Below are 12,447 nucleotides of genomic sequence, written 5' to 3' on the forward strand. Positions count from 1 at the left end.
ATAATCTACCTCTCCTGTTCTCTAATTCTATAATCCACTAGAGGGGACCAAATCCTCCGATATTTCTCATCTTGTTCTTTCAGCATCATGGTCAAGTTTTCCATTTGTTGAATTTCTATAATTCTGGCCCACCACTGGGTTTTGGTCGGAGGGACTGTACTCTTCCACAGAGCTGGTATACAGGCCTTTGCAGCCGTGAGAAGATGTTTGAGCAGGGAGTTCTTATATTTTTCCACCGATAAGGGGACATCATTTAGTAAGAATGCAGCCGGGTTATTCCCAAGAGACACACCTGTGATATCCTTAATCCTTTCCTCGACCATTTCCCAGAAACTCTTAATTTCCTCACAGTCCCAAAATATGTGTAGCATCGTACCCACCCCTCTCTTACAACGCCAGCACCTATCTGAAACCTGTGGGAAAATTTTTTGAAGAACTGATGGTGTTCTGTACCATCTAGTAAGGATTTTATATCCTCCCTCTTGGTATCTACTGGCAATCGATGTCTTATGTATAGATTTTAACATTTTAACCTTCTGTTTTTGAGAAAACGTTACCCCTAACTCTCTCTCCCATGCTTGCATGAAATTGAGCTCCTGTGGGGCTTCCAGGCTCGTTAATATTTCATAAAAGTGTGATAGAGAGTGTCTCATACTTTCGCCGCTTAAGCATTTCCGCTCGAAACAAGTTAACTCCCGTATCACTGGGTATGTTTTAATTTTTGAACGGATAAACGCTCCTAACTGCATGGCCCTGAAATAATCCAGGACCGATGCCACTTCTCCCTCTATCTCACCTCGTGTCATCAAACGGCTATCCCTAGAAAAGTCTATAAGCCTGCTTCTCCCCTTGTGTTTTAGTACCTCATAACTCCGATCTGATAAGCCTGGTTGAAAATCTGGGGAGCCCAATACAGGGGTCATAGGGCTCGGATAAGGTGAAAGGTTTGTTTTTTTGAAAATCATATTAATTGAGCGAATGGTTGCGCCTGTTAGCGGATGTTTTTTCACTATAGTGGGTAATTTCGATTTTGCTATCCATGCTATTCCCTCCAGTGGGATTTTAACCGTCGCTTGTTCTAACTGTACGTGTGGCTTCCTTGCGGAAGCACACCATTCCACCACTCTAGCTAACTGTAGGGCTTCCTGGTATCTCACTGGGTCTGGAAAGCCAATACCTCCTTTTTCTTTTGGGAGCACTAAAATGTTTCTCCTTACTCTTGCTGGCTTCCCTGCCCAGATGAACCTCAGGAACCTTGATCTAAGGTCCTTTAGGAAGTTCGAAGGGATCTTTATTGGCAAAGTTTGCAATAAGTAAAGGAGTCTAGGCATCACGTTCATCTTTATAATATTTGTCCTTCCAAACCAAGTGAAAGTTTCCCTATCCCATCTCCTAAAATCCTGTTTAATTTGTCTTAGCATCGGGGCATAGTTTAGTTCAAACACTCTACTAAGCTTCTTTGGAATTTTGGTCCCCAGGTAACTTATATGAGAGTCTGACCATCTAAAGTTAAATTGTGACTTTATCTGTTGTGTTTCAGTTACCTTCATTTCCAACCACATAGCTTCGGACTTAGTATAGTTTACTTTATAGTTTGCTAAGTCTCCAAAATTATTTATCTCCCTTAGAAGAGATGGAAGGGATGTAATTGGGGAGGATATAAAGAAGATCAAGTCGTCGGCGTATGCTGCCAACTTGTGCTCTTCACTTTCTGTCTTAATACCCTTAATGTTAGGATTAGCACATATTTTCCTTAAGAAAGGTTCCAGTGTGAGAATAAAGATAATTGGCGATAGGGGGCAACCCTGCCGCGTTCCATTTTGTATCCTAAAAGGGTCCGACAATCTGTCATTTACCTTAACCCTCGCACTTGGAATTGAATAAAGGTTTGAAAGCCAACTCAGCATTCCTTCACCCAGTCCAATATGTTGTAAAGTTGCTTCAAGAAAAATCCAGTCAACTCTATCGAATGCTTTTTCTGCATCAGCTGAAAACAATATAAGGGATTCCTGTCTACTCTGTGCAGTGTATATCGCATTGATTACTCTCTGCGTGTTTTCCCTCCCCTCCCTTCCTGCAGTGAATCCCACTTGATCTGGGTGAATCAATGCAGGAATATACTCTTCTAATCTTAACGCCAAAATTTTAGAAAAAATGTTTAAATCCACATTCAGCAACGCAATTGGTCGGTAACTGGAACATTGGGATGGATCCTTTCCCTCCTTCGGGATTACTGCTATATGTGCCATCAAAATCTCCCTAGGTATCGTCTGTCCCTCCCGTAGGGTATTAAAAGCCGCTATGAATCTTGGAGCCAATTTCTCAGCGAAAAGTTTATAATACATCAGGGTGTAGCCATCTGGGCCCGGGGCTTTCCCTACTTTTAGAAGGTTTATTGCTTTCTTAAATTCTTCTATTGAGATTGGTACATCTAATTCTCGTGCTATCTCCTCCGTTAGCCTTGGCATTTCTGAGTTACATAGGTAACCTCTTGCCCTCTCTTGTTTATTTTTATGCCTCTGTGGGGAATGGTGACCATCCAGTTGGTAAAGACCCTCATAGTATTCTCTAAAAATCTGTGCCATGTCCTGCGATGAGTTCACCACCTCACCCCTCTGTGTTTTAATACCTGACAAATAGGACTGTATTGAGGCATCTTTAAGGGCCTTCGCCAACATCCTGCTTGGTTTATTCCCAAATTCATATAGTGTCCGCCTTCCCCGTTTCAATCTCGCTTTTGCCTGTTCAATGAGTAGGGAGTTCAGGTCTTCTCGGAGACCACCTAATTTCTCCTCTAATGACTGTATCTGGGATTTTTTATGTTTTAATTCTACTTCCCGAATTTTTTTTAACATAACCTCGATCTGTTCATTGAGCTTTTTTTTCCTATGTGCCCCTAGCGATATCAAAACTCCCCTCACCACGCATTTATGTGTTTCCCAAACACAGAATGGGGTGACTTCATCCGACTCATTTGTCAGAAAGAAGGAATCCAGTTCCTGGCTTAGTTTTTGCTCATACTCCTTATCCTTTAGCAACGTCTCATTAATCTTCCAGTGCCATTCACGGCGTTCCTCCTCCCCTAAATCCAGCGTACAGTCTGTCGGAGCATGATCTGACAAGGTGAATGATCCTATGTCAGCACTCACCAATGATGTTATGGCTGTCTGTGATATCAAAATATAATCAATGCGAGTGTATGTCTTATGTTTTGACGAAAAGAAAGTATAGTCCCTGTCTTGAACATGGAGTGTCCTCCATGAATCTATTACCTGCAAATTACTTAGTAATTTCTTAACTCTTCGTATTTTTGTCAGTGAAAGATGTGATGCTCCCCTGGACGTATCCAGGAGAGGATCCAATGTGAGATTTAAATCTCCTCCTATCACTAGGATTCCATCTTTATGTTGATGTATCGTTTGCAGGCAAATTTCTAAATAACCGACCTGGTCTTCATTCGGGAGGTATAGGTTCACCAATGTGACCCTCTGTGATCCAATTAATCCTTTTACAATTAAAAGACGGCCCTCCTCATCTGTAACTACCTTCAACTCCTTCCATGGGATCTGTTTCGAAACGATAATAGATACTCCGTTAGTTTTGGCGCTGAGAGATGCACTATGATAGACTATTGGAAATTTATGGTTTACAAGTTTTGGTATTCTGTCCCTTCTAAAGTGTGTCTCCTGGAGAAAAACAATCTGCGTCTTAAGCCTGCCCATTTCCTCAAGTAATCTAATCCGTTTCTCCGGAATGTTCAGTCCCTTGACATTATATGAAGTGAATTTTATTCTAGTCATGTCTTTACGATCTCTTGGGGGCTATGAGGAGGAGGACCCCCAGACTAGGGAAAAAAAAAAAAAAGAAAACCCCCCTTCCCCCAGTTCCCTTATACCAGTTAAGGGAAAAATCCAATCGGCGCGAATCCTCGATGCCGTTGGAAGAAAAAAAAAAAAAAACTCCAAAACTGGATTAAGAAACGCCTCCGACTATTCCTCCACTCGGAGGGGAGACGTCTATTATTGGGGAATGTCCCTGAACACGAAAAGTTTGAGCGTGAGTATATCAGCAATAGCAGTGGCGCGCCTTTTGATAATAACTAAAAAGAGGAAAGAGACAAAGAGAAAAAAAGAAAAACAAGAAAAAAAAATTTTCCAACATATTTGTCTTCCCCGATCCTCAGGACATCACCCTGTATCTTCCCTTTTCACATCAAAAGAAAGCAAAAATAACCTTATGCAGCTGTATTTGCATTTCCATACTTATTTGGTAATTGCCATCATAGTACTTAATTTACCCCCACCCCCCCTCCCCCCAACCCTCCCCACAAATCTAATCAACTTCCTCTCTACCCTTTACTCCTAATGGATTACCCCGTGTATCTCCCTCCTCTACCCCTATCCTCCCCCGGTCCCCTCCCCTAATACCCCCACACCCCCATACCAACCCCAGAAGGGCGGGGCGATGAAGGGGAAAAAAAAAAAAACAATTTACTTGTGTTCTACCCCACCCTATCCCACCCTAATTCATGAGAGGCACTGAAAGCTTTGTATTAATTAGTGTGAAAATATTATCGTGACAAAGTGAAACAATTCTTGATATTTAATATCTTAACTCTTTCCCCTTTCTTCCCTCCCCTCCCTCCCCATCCCTCCCTCCTCCCCCCTCCCAAGCCTCCCCCTCCCGCCCCATTTAGTGAATGTCACCACTTCATTTGTGATTAATTGTCACCCTTTTGGCCCCCACACCAAAAAAAAAAAAAAAATCTTTCTCTTTTTTCCCCTCTTCCCTCTCCCTTTCATTTACCACTCCCCCCACCTCCCCCTCCCTCGAAAACCCACACCTCCCCAATCCCCTCCCCCTTCCCCACCCCCCCTTTACACCTTTCCCATCACTTTGTTCATGTGCATCAAGTATATCATGTGTTTCCAAAAAACCCACGTGCTATTCATCAAAACCACAGCAATAAATCTACCATCCCCACAGCACACCACCAAGAGAAAGAGAAAAAAAAATGTTTTTCCTTTCCTTTTCCCCCTTCCCCCCTTTTCTTTACCACTCCCCCCACCTCCCCCTCCCTTGAAAACCCACACCTCCTCAACCCCCTCCCCCTTCCCAACCCCCCTTTACACCTTTCCCATTACTTTCTTCATGTGCATCAAATATATCATGTGTTTCCAAAAACCCACGTGTTATTCATCCAAAACACAGCAATAAATCTACCATCTCCACAGCACACCACCAAGAGAAAGACAATAAAAAAAAAAAAAAAAACGGAAACCAAAACTAAAGGGGAACAGAGGAACCTTCCACTGACACCACTTTGAGTCTCATTGACTCTATATCCGGGGTTTTCCCCACCTGCATTCCATAATACATAAAATTCTTATGGGAAACCCTCCATTAAGCATGAAAAATAAAAAATAGGGCCACATAAGGGGGCAAGACAAGGGAGGGCACACAGGGGGGGGGGGGGGTCAACATAAAGAGAAGCGGAAAGAAAAAAAAAAAAAAGGATCAGGGAGTACCGCATAAAGTCCGAATTAGGGAGTCCACCAAAGTACTATTATTCTGCTTCCTTCTCCCAATTCCTGCTCCTCTGCAGTTTCTTCTGCTGAGTATACTCCCCCACATTGTCAATAGAGATATCAATCCAGTCGGGGACCTCCACTACTTCTGAACCTAAGAACTTAGATAAGTCCGGTAGTTGCTCTGGTACCATCAGGGCAAAGGTATGGCCATCCTTTTTTATGATTAATGATAATGGGTGCCCCCATCTATAAGTTGCACCCTTTGCCCGTATTTGATCCAGAAGTGGTCTCAGTAACCTTCTCCTTCTCTTCGTCTGCCAGCTAAGGTCTGGGAACACCTGGACCTTCTGGCCTGCATATTCCAGTGCACCTTTCTGCCACGCTGCTCTCATTATATCTTCTTTTACTCTGAAAAAGTGCACCCGGCATAACACATCTCTGGGGGGCCCTTGTTCCGAAATGAGCCCTACCGGACTCCTATGAACGCGGTCCAGCTCAATATGGGTTTCAAAGGGTTTTTCTAAATATTTATTAAAGATATCAGTTACTGTTTTTCTCAAGTCGGGTGTTTTTATTATTTCTGGGATCCCTTTAATGCGTACATTATTTCTTCTGCTTCTATTCTCAGATTCTTCTGCTTGCAACTGTAACATTAGCAGTTTTTGATGTTGTGTTTTAAACTTCCTTTCCAACAAATCTATGCGGGCGTCTGCCGAGGACTGTAAGGACTCACAGCTACACATTCTTTTGTCCATTACCTCTAGCTTAGCAGCTACTTCGCTCATTTCTTCTCTTACCGCCGCCTTTAGATCGCTCAACAGGACTTGTAATTCCTCTTTAGTTGGTAGCGCCTGTATGAGCTTCCTAATATCCTGTTCACCACCACCAGCCAGTGCAATCGTTTCCCCTATATTAACAGAACATACCTGAGTCTCTGTAGTAGCCCTAGTCCAGGGCGTGATTGGGGGACTCACTTCAGTGGCTTCCACCAGCTCTGTACGGATGTTCCCAACTGATTTGCTTGAGGTGATTGGGATAACTGATTCCTCCATCGCCGCTAGCTGTCTCTGAGCGGCCCGTACAGCACGCTGTGAAACAGCACCGGTCTCCACTGACATGGCTGGTTCTTTCTTCGCAGCGAGGTATTTGGTAATGGGCGGGTATCTGAATGCTTCAGCCCGACCTATGCCCTTCTCTCGTCCGCGTCCCGGCATATACTCGTGGTGCTCCTGGCGTCTCTTACTCAGCCCGCCGAACACGATCTCCTGCTCGAGCGCGCCACTGCGGTGCTCCGCCTCTCACTCCGTCATGCTCAGACCGCACCCCCCCAGCGTCAACGTCACACCTGGCCCCTAGTCTCTTAATTTATTCTGAGCATGCGTGGCACTTTGTCCGTCGGATTTGTGTACACACGATTGGAATTTCCGACAAAGGATTTTGTTGTCGGAAAATTTTATATCCTGCTCTCAAACTTTGTGTGTCGGAAAACCCGATGGAAAATGTGTGATGGAGCCTACACACGGTCGGAATTTCCGACAACAAGGTCCTATCACACATTTTTCGTCGGAAAATCCAACCATGTGTACAGGGCATTAGATTTGAAACATGTTTTAAATCAATCCGTTGAAATCGAGTCCGGTCGAAAAGTCCGCTCGTCTGTATGCTAGTTCGACGGACAAAAAGCCACGCTAGGGCAGCTATTGGCTACCGGCTATGAACTTCCTTATTTTAGTCCGGTCGTACGTCATCACGTATGAATTCGACAGACTTTGGTGGATTGTGTGTAGGCAAGTCCGTTCATTCAGAAAGTCCGTCGTTAAGTACGTCAAAGTCCGCCGGGCAAAGTCTGCCGTAAAGTCCGACCGTGTGTACGCGGCATAAGAGTTGAGCTCATCAGCCTGCTGCTTCTCCGTTCATTGTCCAGTCACAGGCTTGGGGAGGGTCAAGACAGTGCAGTGTTACTGAACTACACGAAGACAGGGCAGTGCTGTGTGTCAGAGCTGTTTAAGTTTCAGGACTGAATGGACAAAAATACACATTTTTGGAAGGTAAAACTTATCTCATATGTATATTTATTTGGTGTGATTAGCTGTTTAACAGGAAGTCAGATTTAACTTGTGTTTCTATTAAGTTCTGTTACTAATGCATTGCACATAGTTACAGGGCAGTTGCAACGTGGCCCATTGTGTTTAGCAGTGGTAATGCCCACCGGATACAACCTGTAGTGTGCATTTTGTTGTGGCATGTGCACCACCCATTTCAGTCACCATGTTTGGTTTATGTGAGCAGTTGGCAAAACCATGGCTCAACTACCTATTTTTACAGCCACTCCCGCCCCCTACCCTGCAAGTGATAATGAGGCTTTTTTTTTTCAGAAACATTTCACACTCATTTCTAATCCACCTTATATTGCAGAATCTGTAAGGAATTTGAGTCCATTAAAATACAGGCGTTAAAAGTTCCTGAAACAACAGAAGATGTAATTGCAGAAATTGAATTTGTTGAGGAGGCTAAAACGAAAGGCATTATAGCTTTGAAATCACGAATCTCGGTATGTATACTCTGAAAACAGTAATTATTTATTGATGTCCTGTACTAAAGTTTTAGAACAAGTTTCCAATGATGGTCATAGTCAGCTTTCAGAAGAAAACCCCTGACAACATGTGGTTTGTCCTCTATATTTCTTGTTCACAAATTATCTTTCCAAGGGCTCAAATGTAATTCTCTTTAGAGGGGCATTATAAAAACCATTGCACATTAATGGTGTCCAAAGCTGGAGCTGGTACAAAAGCCAAATTATGTAACCTGTCTAAGACACGATTGCTTCTTTTCCAATCATGGAGCTTCCTTTTCTTAGAGAATTCTGTGAATTATCAGAGGCTACACACACAGATTTTATGAATGGGTCATAAAATGCAATCCATATTGTGCCTTCTGGGGATCAGGAAGGAATTTATTTTTACCCCACTGTAGCAAGTTGGGCCATGCTCATAGGAACGTTTTTGTCTTCCTCTGGATCAACTGTGGGTATATGATTGTGTTTATGGAGGCTTTCAATTTATTTTTGCTATTGGTTAAACTAGATGGACTTGTTCCTTTCTTCAGTTCGACTATTTAACTATGTGTGCATGGCTGTGTGAAGTATAGCAGAGAGATATTATGGTGTACAGGTTATTGTACCTAGCTAGAAAGCTGATCGCCCAATTTTGGTTGGCTCCCACAGTGCCTTCTAGGGTGCAGTGGATCGCCTGCGTTATATCCCTTCTACTTAGAGAGCAGTTGGCTTATCACCATCGAAAAGCAGATAAAAAAATGTAATCTCATTTGGCAAAGTTGGCTTGATAACCCAAGTCTCGCCCCACCACAATTAGTGACGGATAGGTTATTACAATTAGAAGACCACCTAGAGTTATCATGGTTATGGCCCAAGTTTGGGAATTTCCCTGTTGTACATCCGAGAGTAGACAACAGAGACTTCTGAATAATCGTCCCTCAATAAACTCGGGCTGTTTCGTTTTATTTTGTTTTGCTCTATGTTTTTCTTTTATAGGCCCCTTTCACACTGGGGCGGTAGGGGGCGTCGGCGTTAAAACAGCGCTATTTGGCCGCTAGCAGTGCGGATTTAACCCCCCGCTGGCGGCCGAAAAAGGGTTAAAACTCCTCGTATAGCGCGGCTATAGCTGCGGTATTACCGTGGTATAGCCGCGCTGTCCCATTGATTTCAATGGGCAGGAGCGGTTTAGGAGCGGTGAATACACCGCTCCTTCACCGCTCCAAAGATGCGGCTTGCAGGAGATTTTTTCTTCTCCTGCCAGCGCACCGCTTCAGTGTGAAAGCCCTCATTGTCAATAAAAAAATTTTGGATTCAAAAAAGTATAGCAGAAAGCTAACAGCAATATCTGCTCTATGTTATAAATAAGCCCCCTGGAGATTATATTTTTACACATTTTAGGCATTTAAAGTGTTTATTACCCCAACATTTCATATTCCTGATATGTGCCTGCTGTATCATGTACTTGTATAAAAAAGTATCCTGTTCTCTTTGTATTGCTTCGTTTGTGTGAAATCCCTGGTGATCCTGCCAGTCCGTCTGCTTTCCTATAAAAAAAACTGACCACACTAAACAGAAGAGCACATCATGGTCAGTTCTCTAGCTATGCTGGGAACTCAGCCTTCTCTCCTTCAATGATCAGACTTGTCCTGACACTCCCCCGCTGCGCAGCCATTCACTGGGGAGCTCAGTGTGCTGGTGATTCTCCTCTCCAGAGAGAATGTGATCACTTATAAAAAAAAGGGAAAAAAGGTGTTTGCTTATAATGTTTTTTTATATCTATACAAAAATGTTTTGCCTTTCATTTCTATTTTTAACTGAAAGGGGTATTTTACAAGGTGAGGGTTTACAATCACTTTGATTTGATATTACAGTATTAGCAATCTGGTTTTCTTTAATCCTTTATTATATTCTGTTCCTTTTTTTTTTTTTACAGAAATATTCTCTATATTTAGACTTTGAAATGCCTTTCCTTTCTTCTTTACTGTAGCCATATAGTTTTTTTTATTGCTATACTGTTATTCCCATAGAGAACACATTTGTTAAAGCATATGTTTAAAGTATCTTGATATAACAAGACTATAGCTTCCATTATTGTTATTGTATTATATTATTTTTTCCTTTTTCAGGAATGCCAGAGGAGAATGAATTATCTTCTAGATGTATTTTTATTTTCACCAAAAGACCTTGCCCTAAACTCAACAGTGTTATTGTGGCCCAAAAATATTAACCCCGTGTTTGATAAAAATGATGAGGTAAGTGAGATAAAGGGAAATTTTACCAAGAGATGCGGTACTCCTAAAACAAGTTGCTGCAAAGTAGGTTTGCCAAGTTACATGTGGATTATTGGTTTATTACATTCCGTCTTGGCTGGCTAATCGTCTGTTTTTCTCTCTGGGGTTTGCATTCACTTTTTTTTTTTTTTTATCATTAAATAATTTTTATTGAAATTTCCATACAAATAACAGAAAAATTAAAGGTAGCTGGTTTTGGTATATAACAATCAGGTACAGCAGTAAAACATTTACATACTAATCTCAATCAAATGGACAATAGTCATACAATTGATCAATTAAAGCATACATAATTTTTTATCCTAGCCAGTACATGACATTCTTTCTTTAGCTCAGCTGTGATATTTTTTAACTTTTTGCTTTCTGTTGAACATCACTGAGCCTAAAAGTGAGTTGGCTTTTTTCTTACTGGAAAACCAAAGTGGTTAAAATTCCACATGTAAAATTAAGGGGGGGGGGGTAACAAAAGTTTCCTACAATGATATGTAAACTATGTGAATGCCTGTTTACCTTTGGGATTTTGGAAGCAGTGGGAGCTTTTACTAAAGGAAGAAATTTATAGCAGCTGAAAAGTGTTCTGAAAACTCTACTTGGGAGATCTTATTTAACATTGTAAAGCTAGAAGGTTTTTTACCTTATTGCATTCCATTAAGGTCAGGGTGGTGTAATTGTTGTCGATGAGGCAGGGATTAAAATGTGAGAGTTGTAGATATTGAAGCTAAGCACCCCTAAGGGTTAGGGTGGAAAAGTTGGGAAAGCATTTGCAGATGGCCCTTATGAAAGCTATGAACTAGGTGGGTTCAGAAGCTTGCTAATGGAGGAAAGACTAAGGGGTTGATTTACTAAAGGCAAATAGACTGTGCAGTTTGCAATGCGCAGTTGCACTCTGCAAGGGCAGTTGCTCCAGAGCTTAGTAAATTTGCAAAAATTCACTTAGCAAAGAATACCCGATCGCATGCAAGGAAAATTTTTAAAAAATGCATTTTTGTTTACACATGATTAGATGATGGAAGTCAGCAGAGCTTCACCTCATTTACTAATCTCTGGATCAACTGCTCTTGCAGAGTGCAACTTTGTCTATTTGCCTTTAGTAAATCAACCCCATTATCACCTTTCCCATCAAGGGCAAAGTCACAGGTGTTGATTTACTAAAGACAAATAGACTGTGCACTTTGCAAAGTGCAGTTGCTCCAAAGCTTAGTAAATGAGGTAAAGCTTCACGTTGCAAAGAATACTCAAACGTGTAAGGAAATTAAAGCCGAGTTCCACCTAAAAGTGGAACTTCCGCTTTAAGCACTCCTCGCCCACTTACATGCCACATTTGGCATGTAATTTTTTTTTGGGGGGGGGGGGGAGTGGGTACCTGGTTTTGACAGGTACTTCCTGTCTCACTTCCTCCTTCCGTTCTCTCACTGCCTAGGTGACTCCTCCTCTCCCCCTAGGCGGCCCCTCCCTCTCTTAAATTAACTGCTCTGCTAAAGTATTTATAACAGACATTAAGGCCTGTTAAAGCCCAACTCCAGGAAAATAAAAACAATCCACCCTTGCAGTTTACTAATTTAGTCTAGGAGCAGAAAATTAAGGAGAAAATTCTTCCCTTACTCCTCACTCCAGCAGACCCCCTTCAGCGCTGCAACCAGTCCCCCACAGCTGCCGCTGTAAGCTGCGACCACCTCCGGCCTCCTAAATGTAAGATGCAGTGTTAATATCCTTGTATTGTATGTAATGGCGTTGGGTTTCTGCACACAGACCGGAGCTTTGGGTGGAGGCGGTGAGCGCTGGAGTGAGGAATCAGGTGATAGGGCCTGTTCTGTAATCTCCTAGACATAACAGGCAATTAACCCTTGCAATGTGAAGGAAGAGAGGCCTACTGGTTTGATTTTTTTTATTTCATTGAGTTGTGCTTTAAGGACTCTGCTAGAAGTTTACAACAGCTATTAGCCATTTACAGAAACACCAGACCAAGGAATTTTATAAGGACCTATTTGCCATTAAGGGGACAAATGAGGTTGATACAGGAGGAAGTGGTAGAGGATTGCTGTAAACCACTGTTGTATGGCTGTAAGCTATG

At 42.3% G+C, this 12,447-nt stretch overlaps 1 protein-coding gene across 1 annotated transcript in view; it reads left to right on the forward strand.

The window, feature by feature from the left end:
• The window catches only part of DNAH12 (dynein axonemal heavy chain 12), a 253,222-nt gene that overhangs the window by 82,479 nt on the left and 158,296 nt on the right, over positions 1 to 12,447 (forward strand). Inside the window, exons 13-14 of the mRNA XM_073592248.1 lie at positions 7,947 to 8,082; positions 10,212 to 10,337. Coding sequence (XP_073448349.1) covers positions 7,947 to 8,082; positions 10,212 to 10,337 — 262 coding nt within the window. The remainder of the gene's footprint in view (positions 1 to 7,946; positions 8,083 to 10,211; positions 10,338 to 12,447) is intronic.

The sequence above is a fragment of the Aquarana catesbeiana genome, linkage group LG07 (assembly GCF_042186555.1).
Source record: "Aquarana catesbeiana isolate 2022-GZ linkage group LG07, ASM4218655v1, whole genome shotgun sequence".
Taxonomy (NCBI): Eukaryota; Metazoa; Chordata; class Amphibia; order Anura; family Ranidae; genus Aquarana; species Aquarana catesbeiana.